This window comes from Chenopodium quinoa, unplaced genomic scaffold (genome assembly GCF_001683475.1).
Source record: "Chenopodium quinoa cultivar QQ74 unplaced genomic scaffold, ASM168347v1, whole genome shotgun sequence".
NCBI classification, from domain to species: Eukaryota; Viridiplantae; Streptophyta; class Magnoliopsida; order Caryophyllales; family Amaranthaceae; genus Chenopodium; species Chenopodium quinoa.
In genome coordinates, this window is record NW_018744469.1 from 218681 (window position 1) to 234624 (window position 15944).

General features: G+C 34.1%; 1 protein-coding gene across 2 annotated transcripts; it reads left to right on the top strand.

Moving 5' to 3' along the window:
- The first annotated feature begins 654 nt into the window (after positions 1-654).
- LOC110697552 (probable E3 ubiquitin-protein ligase ZFP1) lies at positions 655-15394 on the top strand. Of its 2 annotated transcripts, XM_021874918.1 has the most exons (7): positions 655-1002; positions 7899-7975; positions 10498-10649; positions 11217-12343; positions 13665-13763; positions 13844-13981; positions 14981-15394. In XM_021874918.1, exons 3-7 carry the CDS (start codon positions 10556-10558, stop codon positions 15128-15130), a joined length of 1608 nt encoding a protein of 535 aa, XP_021730610.1. In that variant the 5' UTR covers positions 655-1002; positions 7899-7975; positions 10498-10555; the 3' UTR covers positions 15131-15394. The 2 variants fall into 2 exon arrangements, with proteins under 2 accessions (XP_021730610.1, XP_021730609.1); XM_021874917.1 differs by lacking the exon at positions 7899-7975 and having other exon boundaries at positions 656-1002.
- Positions 15395-15944: the final 550 nt, after the last annotated feature.

Sequence of the window (15944 nt, forward strand, 5' to 3'; positions counted from 1 at the left end):
TATATGATTATTTTAACTATACTTTTTACCATTATATATAAAAAAAATATGTTGCCATATAAACTATATTTGGTTTAGTCTTATGTATATTTTCATTATATTAACCTTTTATTCTTCTTAATGATATATAATAACAAATATTAATGGTCAAAGTTGTGCATGTGTTGTAATTATTATGAAATGAAGAGAGTAGAAAGCTTCAATCTTGTGATCTCAATGTTACAAAGCAAATTCCTCACCAAATACACCAAACCCTACCTAGTAATCTAACACATAATTGGCAAATGACCAGATGTGTCAAAAGCTGACCCGACCGACCCTATACGAAACCAACCCGAATAAAACCCGATTAAGATTTCGACTTGTATAGATATAATAATATAGCATGACTCAAACGTGAAATAGACCCGACCCGACTTGATCTCACTAATCACACTTAAACATCTGAATTAACAACTCTACAAGTAATCTATGTATCTCATATGTTGATATGCATAAATCTTATAACACCATACACATATAAAAGCATTAAAAAATAAATAAAAAGATAGCGGCGTAGAGCATAATCTTTTTGCTTGTGGATCATGGCATAGACGAAGTAAAGATTACATAATTACGCACCCTCCCTCTCTCTGTTCACAACAATAGAAAACTTGTACAACTTACGAAGGCAACTACTTAAAATTCAAATCAAAATACTCTTTCTTTCATTTTCCTTTTCCTTTTCCTTTTCCTTTTGCCTTTGGTCTTCTCTTCTATATTCGTGTGAATCAACCAACTAACCCCACAAGTCCACAACACAACACAACACATTGAACACAACACAATTTCCTTTCTTTTTATTTCTTTGACAACTCTTTCTTTATTTCCATCGCCTCATTCATTCATTCTTCTTCGGCAACCTTACCAACAATTTTTACTCTCTCCCCTTTTTCTCTCTCCTCTTTTCAACCGCATGCTAACCGTTTGATTCATTCATCGCTCTACTTCTCTTTATCTAAGGTTTGATTCTTTGATGATCATCATCAATCTGATCATTTTTCTTTTTGATTTTATGTACTGAATTTTGTTTATTTTGGTTTGGATTTTAGTGGTTGTTGATTGTTTATTGTCCGATCATGGATTTTTTTGATGTTGTTTGATCTTAATTTGGTTAATGATTGTTTTTATTTGATTGAATTTAGTTTTTTTTTTTTCTTTTCTTTTATTCAATTTTATGGTTTGATCGTTGCTTGGATTGATTGTTTAGTTTGCCAATTTTATGATTTTGTTTTTTGGGTGTTTTGATGATTATGGTTCTTTTTAATTTGTTTTTAGCTTAATTTTTTGCTTAAATCAGGAAGAATTTATACCTAACAAAAAGGAACTGTAGAAAGGAATTTATTCTTCGGTGATTCTGTATTTCAGGTATCGGTCAGCTGTAAATACTGATCTTCTGTAGTTTGATCAAATTAATTAGTAATTTAGTGTTTGATTATTCGTGGGCTATGATTTGTATGAGGAAATTTTGTATTCTTCTTGGTAGTACGTAGTTATACTCGGCTTCTACTGGCTCAAGATTGTTGGTTGAGTGATTTTTGAGAGGTTTTGCAGCTCTTAGATTGTTGGGATAGTAGCAGGATTAGTATTGGGTGATTGTTTTGAATGGGTAGTAGTTTTATAGTTGTGGAGGATGTGTAGTGCAGAGTTTCTATGCTGAGGTGGGATTCATGTTTATATATAAGGGAGAGAAAGAGGTGAAACGTTTTTGATGGGTAGGAGTGGACGAGAGATGCAGTGTTAATTTTTGAAATTTGATTACTATTGAGTTGATCAAATCATTAGCTATCCTGGGCTAATGCTCATCCAATGAAATGTTTCTGTGAAATTAGCTTTTACTTCAATTTGATACCTCTTGTGGTCTTACCCATCCAAGGTGGGAGAAAAAGTGTTTAGCTTGCTATTTTTGTGTATTAGATAACTATTAACTAGGCTGGGCCACTTCTTAGCAATGAGTAGTAGGTTTGCTAGTGTTCTATTTATCAAGATATCCTTCACGTTCATTTCTTTTTTGCATCCCTCTTGTAGTCTAGTCCACTAAAGGTGCAAGCAACCATAGACGGAGAGATTAGTATTCACAAAAGGTGTTTAGTTGATAGCTTCTAATTTAGTTTGTTTGGGTTGAGGATGTGATTGAATTAACATGTATTGTATATTTTTAATTATTAGGTGTAACATTTTTTTAGTTGCTTTTAGAATATATAATATGTATTGCGGGTATGGATTAATTTGTTTAATATTGTTTTGTAATATCTAGCACCTGACTGGTTAATGCCTTGGAAAGACGACATTTTGTTTTATAATAGTGTCATTAATATATTAGATATAGTATGTGCCTCCAAATTTCTGTAATTAAGTAAATAGGAGATTAGGTCTGTAATTTGAAGGCTTTCTTGAATTGTCATAGCTTACACAGATATAAGAGGGGTAGCAGAAATTTGAAATTGTCTACGATAAGTTTGGATCGCGAAATAGTAAGTCTGACTACTATGTGCTAATTATCTATTATCTTATTGCAGAGAAGCTATTCCAAATGGACCTTTTACCAATGTTCTAAACATTGGACCTTTACCCCCCAATTCTCATATGATATCCCGAAATCATCTCCTTCATTTGAGGGATGGGAGATGGTTCAAATTGAAGTTGACACATTCTTAAATGTTGGGGGAAAGAGAGGGGTTTTCCAAAGAATGGCCTCAGGTAGTTGCCGACATCTGTATTAGGTTGGTGGAGTTTAATCTTTCCTTTGGTTTGAACCGGAGAGACTTCATTAGTTTGCATTGGGAGGTATTTTTCTGACTGTAGCAATTTCGTTACTGCCAGGGCTTTATATGCATTATGCAGATCCTTTAGCAAATTTATTTTCCAGTTGTCCTTAGGTTATGGTGGTATCTGACTCAGAAGAACCTACACATTGAGCCTTGAGTTGGTGGGATTCCGTATGCAAAGGCCTGTGCACTTAGCACCTAAGATGAGCAATGCATCATTGTCCTGAGAAAAGGAAAGCTAACAACCAAAGTGGAATAAGCAGGAAATTATTCTACTTGTGGTTGCCAAAATTGTGGTGCCTGGTTTCCCATATATAATTGTTCTCCTTTTGAGATTATTTCTCTTGTAGATATAGGCTTCATGCCTTTACGCTGTATAGCATTACATTACTGTTCTTTGTTTAGATTGTTGCCCTTATAGATACTGGGATCTATATTTGCTGTACAGTATGACACTATGACTTCTCATTGATTTGAAAATAAATAAATTGAAGTACTGTAATGCTTTTCCGCGAATAATACTTTCTTTTCCGCATATGTTTCTTTTTGCAATTTTGACATGTTCCTTAGTATTCCTGTCAGACTTCTTATGCATGGCAGATTATTATAAAAGTCATAAGTGAGATGGATAGTTATTGGTCTAAAATTCATGGTTTAATCTTTGGCTGTGAAGCCCATATTTTAAAAGGAAAACCTAAACTAAAATTATGTAAAGATGTCCAATCTACCAATACCTATTCTTTTAAACCTTAAGTTTTTTATTTGAATTTGCATTAAGTTATCTGTGAATATATTTAATGGTGCTGATATAGGACTATGCATATTTACTTGGTGGTTATAATTTTATTTTATTGACATAAGTTAGATTGCATGTCTAGTAAAGAGAGATATGGGATTCTTGTTACCCGCCCCCCCCCCCCCCCCCCCCCAAAAAAAAAAAAAAAAAAAAAACACGAAATGAAAAAAAAATGAAGAGGTTTCTTTTGGGGTGGGTAGGTGTCTAATAAGGTGAAAGAGAACTTTCTAAGAGCTTGAGAGGCATCAAATAGGCTGTTAAAAATGGGGCTGTCGAACGAGCAGAATTTGAGAGGTATATCTTGAAACTGAAAAATGAAACTTCTTTTGTTGATTGAAAATTCTTGGAAGTATATATGTATATAAAAAAGACAGACTCTTTGCGTCTTAACATACTAGCACTGTAGATAATTATTGGAAAAGCGCCTTATGCATCATCCCTGTGTATGACTTTGAGGTAAGAGAAACAACATTGATGGTTTTGAATAATGGAAATCTTGTGCACAACTTATGATGAAAATTGACAGTTGCATAATAATTCATATCTGTAAAAGAAATCATTGATTAATTATCTGTTTGCATGAGCACATGTGGTATGCCAAGTTTGAAGGGCTCTGATTTTAGAGATTTCTGCATAACATCTGCATCATGAAGCTTTGAATATGCATGTATATCTGCTATGGAGATCACTATATATTACTTCCCTTTAGACTGATACAACCACATTTAATCTAAATATATGATGGACATGAAAGCTATCAATCTATATAGAAACCAACAGAATGTGTGAGTCAAGAAAGAAAGGTCATGGTCAATGCACACAATGTTAATTAACAAATGTCACTCTCTCAAGTGAATCGACAGGCCTTTCTTTAGGGAAAGGGGGAAGAGGGAATAGGGAGGAGGAGTTAGAAGCATTTAGTCTTATATAAACTAAAAAACTGTCTTATAAAAGTTCAAAATAACTCAACTAATACAAAATAGCAATGATAATATAAATATCGTAGATATATATGTTTTCTGCAGCTAGTTTGGATTTGGAAGAGCATGAGGAATTACCAGAGCAGGTGAGTTTTTTTCTCTTTGTTTACACAACTAATTTGCTGTTAATAAGCCATATAACTCTTCCGAAAGTTGAGTGTGATATATATTATAATTATGTATATATGTATATATATGTATTATATATCATAATTATATTCATACGGAGTATGTATGTTTTCGTTTGGTGACCCTTATTATGTCCATGAATTAAGTTTATGAACATACAACACTATGATGGGTATTCTTTTTTGGGTTGAGCTTAAGCAGAGTATTTTTAAGTTCTGTTCAATCAATCAATCAATCAATCAATCAAAGCCTTAATCCCATAAGTTCTGTTCAAGCTTAAAAGAAATCTTTTGAGTTTTTCATTCACCTTATTTTTTGGCGAGTGAAGTTCATGTCCAAGAATTTTATCGATTTAGTATTTCTTCATTCATTTCCATCTTCTAAAGTGTTTTTTGATTAAAATAATATTTTTTATGAGATTGATTGATTTCCTGATAAATTGTGTGATACTAAAGACTATCATTACAACCTTTTTTGCAGAGTTTGAAAATTATTTCACTAATTTTCATAGAGGTTATACTTCTTATTGGCTTTCTGAATGTTTAGTTGACAAAAAATTTCAAAGTAGAATTTCTACTAATTCCCCATGAAATCTTTCTCATTAATTATAATTCTACTTTATAATTTTTCTTCAGTAACCTAAATTTAGATCAGACTGTAGTCAGGAGTTGGTGATAACTGTTTAGGATATGCTGCTTTCAAATGATATTTGGGTTCGAATTGAACAGAAAACCAACTGTCTTTGATATTAATTGAAGCACAAGGTATTATTGCTTCATATGATTGTTGGCACCTATATATCTGAAGCAAAGATGGAGGAAATTGACTAGTTTTGTATTTGAATAAGTTTGTGGATAAAAGAAATTCGAGCGCCAACATTTAGGTTTTATGAATAAATCTTACCAACAAATAACTCATTGGTCCTACTTGTTGCAAGAAGTTATTTGGTTTGGATTGTGGTTATTAGTTGTATTATTAGATTGTTGGTTGAAGTTGCATTCTCTTAAGAACGAGATTGCGGTTTCAAGCATTAGGTTTCGTTTTATAAGCAGACAATGCCAAAATGTCGTGTAAGATGTGCCAATTCATTTCCAAAGTAAACAGATGTTATGAGTTTTATGTGGCAAGTTTTTACTAAGGTTAATGCCTTTTGATGTATTAGGATCTCTTATCAATTTTCATAGTTTGTTTTTTATGTGACCCTTTTTATTTTTTTAGTTCAAAGTTGTCTGTCTATCAAACATTTTCACTTACTTTTCTTCTCTATATATCCGCTACCATAGTTAGACATCATATTTGACATCTATATTGTCAAAATTTCAGGTTAGCAGATCCATTTTTGAAATTATTTTTGCATTATATATATCCCTTATATGTTTCTCATCTTTGACTTCGCTTGTCATTGTGAATGTACTAGCAGCTATGACTGCATCTTCCTCATCTTTATTATGTTCTCTGTCTTCTTAGATCTTTAATTAAATTACCCAGAATCAGCTCCACAATCTTTTTATAATTTTATTTTACTCTTATTATCTATATATATTTCTATCCCTAAAATTCTTCTAGTAGGGTCTTAGTTCTGCCTAATTATTGGTTCCTTGGTGTTTTGACCAGAAATCGGTCCTGACTGCAAGGTTCAACCTTGCTGCCACCATAGTCCTGTTTACTGGATATGCAGCTTTTTATGACATTACACATCAAATTATTCTAGACTTAATCATTAATTTGCACTGTTGTGAACTCTTATAGGATGTCAGTGAAGAGATGAGAAGAGAGAGAAGGACGGAGAGGTGGAGTTAAGGGGCATAGAATGATGAGTAACCCAAGGGAAGAGGGAGTAAAAAATGAAAAGATGATGAGAAGATTTTTTACACTCCTTTTGCCCCAATTAATTATCCCATAGCCATCTATTGAGGATTTTATATGAGTGAAAAGTGTAGATATAAAAATGGGTGGGTAGTGTGGGGCACAACTCAGAGAGAAAATATTCCTTAAAAGGAAATGAGACAAGTAAATCAGGATACACCAATTAGGTAAATGGTGCAAGTAATTTGGGACGGAGATAGTAATTTTTTTATTTTTTTCCATTAATTTAATTCAAAAAAAATAAAAAAAGGTTTAAGCAGAATAAATTAATAATTAGTGAATTGAATATTTGGGATTTGCTCATAATGTGCCTATTTCTAAAAATATCAAATAATTTTATCATAATCCACACAACTTTTTACCTTTCCCATATAAAATATACATGTACCTAAAATATCAGTATTTACTTTTTATCTTTCCCATAAATATTCTTTAATCTTTCCCGTACAATATTCTCTTTTTTATATATTTCCCATACAATATTCCCATACTCCCTCCATTCTCCTATATTACTGTGAAATTTGAGAAACGGGCACATCATTTAGGGACGGAGGTAGTAATTTACTTCCTCTGTTCCACAAATATTGCAACAAGGATAAAATTACGCATCCCAAAGCACTTTTATATTTTAAATATCTACTTTTATATAAGAGAAAAAATTATAAAAAGTTGATACTGTGAAAGTATTTACGAGACGAATCTAACAAGACCCCACATGACTATATTTTACTTTACGTATAAATCATAATATGTGGTCAAACAAGCGTGATGAATAGTGTAAAAGTCCAGTTATTACTAGAACTATCAAAAAACTTGCATCTACTTGATAGTAGCTGAAACACCTGAAATTATTTGAAACTTTAGGATCTATGGTAAATCATTTGAACTATATTACTTAGAAAGCTGAAGGTAGAGGTAGAGATAATAATGTAGAGTTGTAATAGAATTAATTGCAAATACATGGGAAAAAAATGACATGTAAAGCAGAAAAAAGCCCTAGTCTTGAACAGCTAGAATTAAGAAGACCCGGAAGCAGAACCTTTAGCCAAAGTATATGTTACATTAAATCTTATTTTTTATACGAATGAAAAAGTATTAAATAAATAGGAATTTATACGAGTCTTTTCATGTAAATAACTAAACATTAGAAAGCTCTTCTCATGAGAAGGTTTTTTTAATTTATATTATATTCAATAAGTGCTTATTTATTGTAATTAATGGTGTGGCCTGACTCTGTAGTCTTTTTAAGAATTTGGTCTTTTCTGACTTTTTTGTGCTGAAAATAGCCTGAGAAATGATTATTATACTGTATGGCTGCAGATTTTGATCCTTTTTGGAGATTTGCCTGAAAGTTGGTCTAGCATTTATTGTTAGAAATTCTTCTGTTATGCTTCCAGGTGATTGAGAAATTTTAAATTTTCAATTTTGCTGAGGAATTAGCTGCAGCTTAATGTCTCTGCATTTCTTTAGCGATTAATAGATGAATTGCTGAGTGTGATGCCTTGACGAATGTCTTCAAATAGCCTTCTGTATTTTGGAGCATGGTGTTTCTGCTCAAGTACATGTTATGTCCATGCTTTGAGGACACGTTTTTCATTGTTGGATCATTTGTATCATCTTAGAGGAATGCACATGGTGGCCTTTTCAGAAGCAAGAGAGTTCCCTGGTGGTCCTAATGCTGGGGTTTACAGCAAACATTGTTTTGCTGAATGTTGCTTTATAGTAGGCCCAGGTGTTGTTTACTGCATCATTTTTTTTCAGGGTGTTGAACTAGTTTTTTGTCATGCATATGCTTATGACAAAAGTAGGTTTTGAGGTTTCAATTTGAACTAGTTGAAATTGTGGCTGGAAGTGCAATAGTTACATAATATACATTCTGTTGTTCTTTGGATAAAGATGAATATGTAACTTGATGGTTTCTTACACAACAGTTTTACCTTTTTCGTAAATTGTGTCCATCTAGTTGCTGATCCTGAGTGTACAGTTTTGTTTATGTAGCTTGACATGGTGAATTTGCAATATTGCACTATCTTTCCAAATGAAATGATGCTTCACATTAATGACTTAGTTGCTTTTTTTTTTTTTTCCTTGTAAAATATTTGACTTTGTTGCTTTAGCTTCCTTACGCATTTAGTCTTATGAAACTACCGTTGAATTAAGGTTAGCTTGTGAAAGTGTAAAACTACTGAAACTGTTCTTGATTCTGCTTGCATGACTACATGTATTCAAATCCTGTCTGAGTGATAGCATTATGTGTGTTTGTGTGTGTTATGTACCTCTTGTTTGGTCATTGCTATTCTTATGTTACAAGGCCTTCATTTTTTGAAAAGGCTTATTTCTTATACATATAAGAATGTATTGTCTTGGGACTCTTTTTCTAGATCTTTAAGTTAGCATGTGTAAATTCTTTTTTCCTTCATAAAATATATATAATCATGAAAGGGTAAGTCTATGTTGTGCTGGTCATAGTCAATACTAACACGCAATAGCTTGATGCAGGCGATCTAAGATGAACTTTGCTCCTTGCATGTGTTGGGAATTATAAATGTACTTTTGGTGGTTAATGGTCCTCTATTCCTCTGCCATGCTATTAGTTTGAGCTTGTACAGTTCCTAAGTGGGCATGTAATTGTTTGGGATTTTCTTCCGTCTAAATGATTTCTGACTAACATATGCTTACCCTGGCATTTGAAATTGCTAACATCCCCAAAGAAAATAAATACGTAGTAAATTAATGACCTTATCCTTGTTTGAAGTGTAAATTCTTAAGTTGGCAGTGAGATCAGCATAGATTTTTCAGTAATATATTCTAGTGTCCTTTTTTTTACTGAAAAATTTGCCCCTTCCCTGCGATTTCTCTATTGTTCTCCAGTCACACTGTGTTTTTTCGACTCAGTATATTCTTCTATGTCTGATTGCATTAGCTGATTACATTTACACTGTAAAGACAGTGCTGACTGTAAAGTGTTTGAATGACTGAACTAGTCATTTGATACATTGTAAAAGGTTAAACAAAGTAGAAGTACAAACCTAGTTTCTTGTTAGTATTATGGGTCTAGTACTTCTTTAACTGCTGTGATTTATAACAATACCATCTTTTCTACTATTTGTAAATGCTTGTGGCCAAGCTTGTTAATTGCTTACTGCTACCTTCAACAGTTGATTGGTTAATGGAATCTCTGTATCTTGTTTGCCTAAATGTGTCTCTGTCTGCATATATTTAATGGTACATTGTACCTATGTACTGGCATTAAAGGGAAGCTTTAGTTGCCAAATACTTCCATAGAGGCTATCTATCCGAGCTTCCTCTGAAAAAAATAAAATAAAACTAAGACTTCTATTAGTGTTTTTGTTGAAAAATGGAGTGTGGAGATGAATAGTGTTTCATTTTCTGTAGTATACAGCCACATTGTACACTTATCATTTGGCAAAAAGAATAAACATCCTCTAACCTCTACATGACTTGGGTGTTCCTTTTGAAGACTAATTTCCTTTTATTTATTATTTTTACGTACTTAAATTATGGCATCTCTTTGCTCTTTCTCTTTTTCTTTTTCTATTACACATTACTATCATGGTTATTATATCAATTGATCTAAGTTTATGGACTATAGAGTTGATGATTTTATTGTTTTCCATTTCCTTTCCTGAACCTATGCAACTTCTTCGGGTTATAATTGGCTGGTCGGTTAGTTAATGATTCCACTTTTCAGATTTGAGTTTCAGAATGAATTCATTTCAATTTAGTATTCTTTGATTGCTAGAATATGTCAATGCTGATCTTTAGCAATATGAAAACAACAATTTTGTTCAAAATATCTGAATCTGGGTTCATCCCAATATATGTACTTATATTATGTAGCTTAATGTGCGTTTGAATGATCTGATTCCTAATTTTTGGGATCTTTCTTTTTGTGCAGGCTATATTTATTTTCTGATTGGGTCTTAGGCTAAGTCTCTGCTGTACTTGATGTGATTATGGCACACAGACACATATACAATACATCACAGATATTTGAGGCTGATGCCGATCAACCCTGGAATCTTACTGAAGATCCATATCTTCACTTTGGTAATCAGCGTCAATTTTTTTCACATCTTCATCTATTGTATTTTTATTAGATGATATTTTTTACTAGCTACATATGTTACTGCACTATTGGTAGATGTATCAATTAAATTTTTCCCTTAAGTTGTGGGTAAATTTTTTTGAGGCATCTGGTTAGGATGGTTATTGTTGTGAGTTATCTGGCATCGTAATGCATTTGCTGTCAGCATGACTTACTTAGGCTAGTTATTTCATTATCTAATTAATTTTTCTTATAACATTTCCATTATATTCTACTAGTATGACCTGATCATTTTTCTGTTCTAATTGCCTTCTTACTAAAGATTGTTGATTTTATCATTGGATTTTCTAAGATCGTGCACACTTATGCTGGGGTTATTATGTTTATTTTTTGTAATAAAATGAAAATTTTGTTGCAAAATGGAGATTTGCGGGAGGCAGTAGTTGTCTTATGTAAATGTTCTTTGTGTTTGGTTATGTTTTCTGCTCTTGTTTTCAGCTTTTTCTCATCCTGTCAAAAGTTGCATTCTGTACTGCTTTCAACTAAATACCATTTATATTATATTGCAGCAAGACCTAGTTCTGCAGAAAATGCCCCAATATTTCATCCCATGGAGAATGGACCTGTAGATCGAGTTCATTATGTTTCTCCATGGAATCCTGCTACAAGATTAAGTGGATACTCTTCGTCAAGCCAGATGGTGAATGCACCCCATTATCAACCTGATTCTTCTGACCCTTCTCGTGATTCTATGCATCCATCTGCTGGTGGAAATGCCTTCATGGTTCCAGAAAATCATGTTCATCATGCATCTTCCTCAAATTATGGAGTTGAAAACAACTTTTTTGATCTTTCAATGAGCAATGGAAGGGGTCCGTATAAAAGGAAAAGCCCTGGGATCCCTTCTATGACTGAAAGGGGCAGCTCAAGCAGATATTATTGTGCTGGAAGTTCATCTGATGTGTCATCATCATCAGATTTGCGTCAGGAAAAATCAACTGTGGATGCTCAACATAATCACTGGGAATCACTGGCTGTTCCTGCCAGTTACAGAACCAATCAACTTTCAATTGGAAATGAAACCTCTATGAGGAATGTGAGAAGCCGATCCACATTGGACTTGGAGTCAGATGTTTATAGGACCCATCTCCCAACTAATTATCCTCACCATCCCAGTTCGAGTAGACTTCCAATTGATCATCCTGGCATAGTTGATTCAAATCCAAACCCTAGTGTTCCTTTACCTGAATGGACGCCTATTCATGTATCTGGTGCTCCTCATGGAAGGACTATAAGTAATTTGAGTCATGAGAGTAATCACTTCTTTCCTGGAAGCAGCATAGCAAACTCTTCTGGAGATATGCCAGGATATCACCATGAACATATTGCCAGCAGAAATTCTCTTTCACAAAATTTGCATCCTACTCCATCCCATACACGGGGAGTTCGAAGTAGCTATTCACACAGGTCCACTCCTAATGGTAGAGTTTCAATGGGCAATATGCGTGTGAGCCATGTGGCTCCTCCTGATGAAGGTCTTCAGTTGCCCGGAGAGGCTCACTCAGCAAGACATCCAAGACAATTTGGCCCTGTAGGATGGCGCAATGGTGACAGGAGTGGTAGATCTAGGCTTTCTTCAGAGAGATATCGTTTGCTTTCTGAGGATGCTGGCGTCCATGATCGCCTGACACCTGAGGTAGACAAACTTTTCAATTTTGTCGTCAGCTTTTTATTTTTGTGTGTGTATATATATATTCCTTCGTTTCATTAAGATTTATTGGTCATTTCTAAGGCCAGTCTGAGCCCATAACTTACCATTCCTCAACCCTAATGGGCCGAATCCCTCAGATCAGACTTTTAGCAACTTGCACTAAAACTCAGACCTGTTGTACACCCTTCTCACTCAGCTGACTGGCTGCTCCTCTGTCATCATTGTGCTTATTTGCATTAGAGCACAAGATCTATATTTGCTCTAACTCAATTTTTATATTTCATGGTAGGTGTAAGTGGAAGCCGAACACTAATGCTCCCTTAAAAGTGTCATTTGGATTAATCTAAAACATCCAATATTTCTGAATTAAATATTTGACCGTTCTCACAGAAAAAGTTGTAAAATTGACCAAATAGCCCTGCAATCCCTCCTCACGTGGTCATGCGAAAGTGCAACCTGGTTGTAGCAACTGCTCTGCACCAGAATTGTCTACCTATTACACCTGTAGAAAGAACTGCAATAGATATCTTCAGGGTCCTTTGGGTGTATTTCATGGCCGTTTTGTGTAATCTTGATGAGGTTCCTGTTCACCCTTACTCTAATTTTTCCTCGATTAAGAGAGAACATGAGCCATAGAGATGGTCGAAATAGAGACATGGTATTTTGTTCTTTGTCAGTAAGATGATCCATCATTTCTGTTTTGTCCCTTCTCCTTGATACTTGCTAGAACATTTGCACCATCTCAAATAAAAACCAAATTCAAACTAGCAACACGCAACCTCATCCATCTTATAGTTAATGCAATACTACAATTTGAAAGTCATAGGATAGCATACCAGAAAATAGTGCTGTGATGTAAGCCTACGATAGTGAAGAAATCGCGGGGAAAAATAAAGGAATTTTATTGTAGTCATATTCTCTAAAATTGAGCTTTTATTAGCAAGACAAAACTCATTTTCGTTTTGTTAGGGTTGTGATGTGAGCAAAATCATTTGCTCATTACATTGGGACAAATTACCTAGACTGGCTGATAATGCTGGAGACTTGGACTATAAACACACGCTCGTTCCAGCATCCTCTTGTTGTGGTTAATTATGCTCAATACCCATGGGTGTCTTTACTGCTTGTATGCATGGGTTTGACCATTTTGTGTGATGAAGGGGGGGGGGGGGGGCACTCTGCAGACATTTCTTCTTAAGTCCGTGAGTTTCTATTGTAATGATATAACAATGTTATGTAATTGATTTTTTTCTGTATGCTTGTAAGTTTCTGATTGACTGTTGTTTGGACTTGATTTATTTTTCAGGGTCTGATGGTTGTTGACCGTTCTTCCCTATATGGTTCAAGGAGTTTTTTGGATCAACATCGAGACATGAGACTAGATGTAGACAACATGAGCTATGAGGTTAGTGTAACTGGATTTAATTTATGCATCTCTCTCTGGCATTTTTTAATTGTTTTTCTCTAACATTTTGTGATGAGCAGGAATTGCTTGCACTTGGAGAGAGGATTGGAAGTGTCAACACTGGGTTGCATGAAGATCAATTGCCCAAGTGTGTGACAGAGACTGTATACTGTTCATCAGATCAGGTGCAGGAAGAAGGAAGATGTGTAATATGCCTGGTACTTTTCTTTCCCACGAACCTTTTGCTTCTCGTGAAATGCTGACATGCCACTGAGTGCTATATTACTAGAGCATATTTATGATGGTATTTTTTTTATTTTTTTTTATTTTTTTTTTTTGGGTTCTATTGAGTTAGAAATGGACGGATGATAAACTGTGGCTCTCTTTAATTGTTTTGGTTTTTATAAGCTTTGTTCCTTGATCCAATTTTAATATCATGTGATATGGGAGCAAGGAGGTTTCATCATTAAATATTTAGTTATTCACAATAATTAAGGTTCTTTTTTGGTTTTTTAGATTTTTTTTTTTTTTTGTGATTTCCTTATAACGAAAATTCTAGAATTAGTCTACTATTCTGTTCCAGCTATAGAGCCTTAGGTTACAATATTTTAGAGGACATGAGAAATAAAACTAAATTGATTTGCTACTAAGATCAAACTATAAAGTCTTTGCCTTTGGTCTATCCCTTTCCTTCCACCATTGAAGGGTTGTAAAGAATCTTGACCATGTAGAGACCATAGTCAGATAGAATCATAGAAAATTTGGCAATTGAAATTCCAGTAAGAGATGATGATTCATGGACAAGTTCAACCACTTATTCTTGGGGAAAAAAAAAATATGTTTTTTAACTAAGCATGTCTTTGGCGATTGGAATTCCAATAAGAGGGTGATTTATGGACAAATTCAACTACTTATTCTTGGGGACAAAAATATATTTTGAAACTAAGCATGTCTTTGGTGATTGGAATTCCAGTAAGAGGATGATCCATGGGGAAAAATTACAATTAAGCACGTTCTGACCTAAGTTCGAAAAAACAGTGCATGCTTTAGCCCCTCCTGTGGCCCTGAACAAGCGTTTTGCCCAGAATAGAGATCTCAGTGAAAAACATCAAAAGCAAATTTTAGTAGAAGACATAGTTTGGAGATGTGAAACAAAGTTAATATAGATGGGATTGTATAGTTGAACTCTTGACTAAGCAGTTACCTTGATTCGGCAGGAGGAATATAGGCATATGGACGATGTTGGAACCCTTAAAGCTTGCGGCCACGATTATCATGTCAGCTGCATCAAGAAATGGTTATCTATGAAGAATGCATGTCCAATTTGCAAGGGCCCAGCTTTGCCAGAAAATACAGCTGATAAATAAGCTAGAGCTGCATGGTAGAGTTTGACAGTACCCCATTCTTTGTAAATATGTTACACATGTAACAGTGGTAACTTTCCTCAAATGAAGGAATTTCATGTAGGTATATTAAGGTTATGCTTAGTGGATTGATCAAGAACAGAAAAAAAGTAAGTTTATTTTAGTGTTTAATGTTAGTCTTTTCTGTTGGGACTAATCTATATTTGCTGATAATAATAGTCATTCTGTTTATAAATTCAATGCTACCATTCTAGGGATGCTTTTGTTTTTCTTTCTCAGCCATGCTTTGTTTGAGGAATCAGTCTGGGGTAATGGCTATCGAGAAAGGTATCTATTACCTAATGTGTTGTGTCTAAGAGGAGCACGAAGAGGGCAACTAGATTGAAAAAATTCCCATATCCTTATTTATCATTTTGCACAATATAATTGATACAAGTTTTAGCAATAGGTGCAATTCAAATGCCATTATGGCCAAAATGGGACTAAAAACTCTTTTAGAAATGCATTTGGTAAAAAACTTTAAACCCCCTCCCCCCTCGGTTTGCTTGACACATAGTTTTAGGCAATAAAATATTTCCTCTAATTTTTAATACTTGTAATACACTTTTTCATGGTATTTAAGAGAAGTTGGCCTCACATAACATAATACACTTGAAATTAGGGTGAGAGTTTGTTAGGAGTATAATTTAGTGGGTCGTGAGTTGGAATAAGGTTAATAGTACAACTTTCAACAAAAAAAACTTTCCCATTATTGTGTGTTGCGAGTATTGTGACATTTACATTTTAGGGAGCAAGTAGTAAAAAACGGAGAAAGTAA

What these genes read in the sequence shown, in the direction of transcription:
- LOC110697552 (XM_021874918.1), top strand. Translation starts at nt 10,556, where the DNA reads ATGGCACACAGACACATATACAATACATCACAGATATTTGAGGCTGAT. An exon ending in ATGATCGCCTGACACCTGAG is followed by an intron (nt 12,344 to 13,664) that starts GTAGACAAACTT and finishes TTTATTTTTCAG; the next exon opens with GGTCTGATGGTTGTTGACCG. An exon ending in GAAGATGTGTAATATGCCTG is followed by an intron (nt 13,982 to 14,980) that starts GTACTTTTCTTT and finishes TTGATTCGGCAG; the next exon opens with GAGGAATATAGGCATATGGA.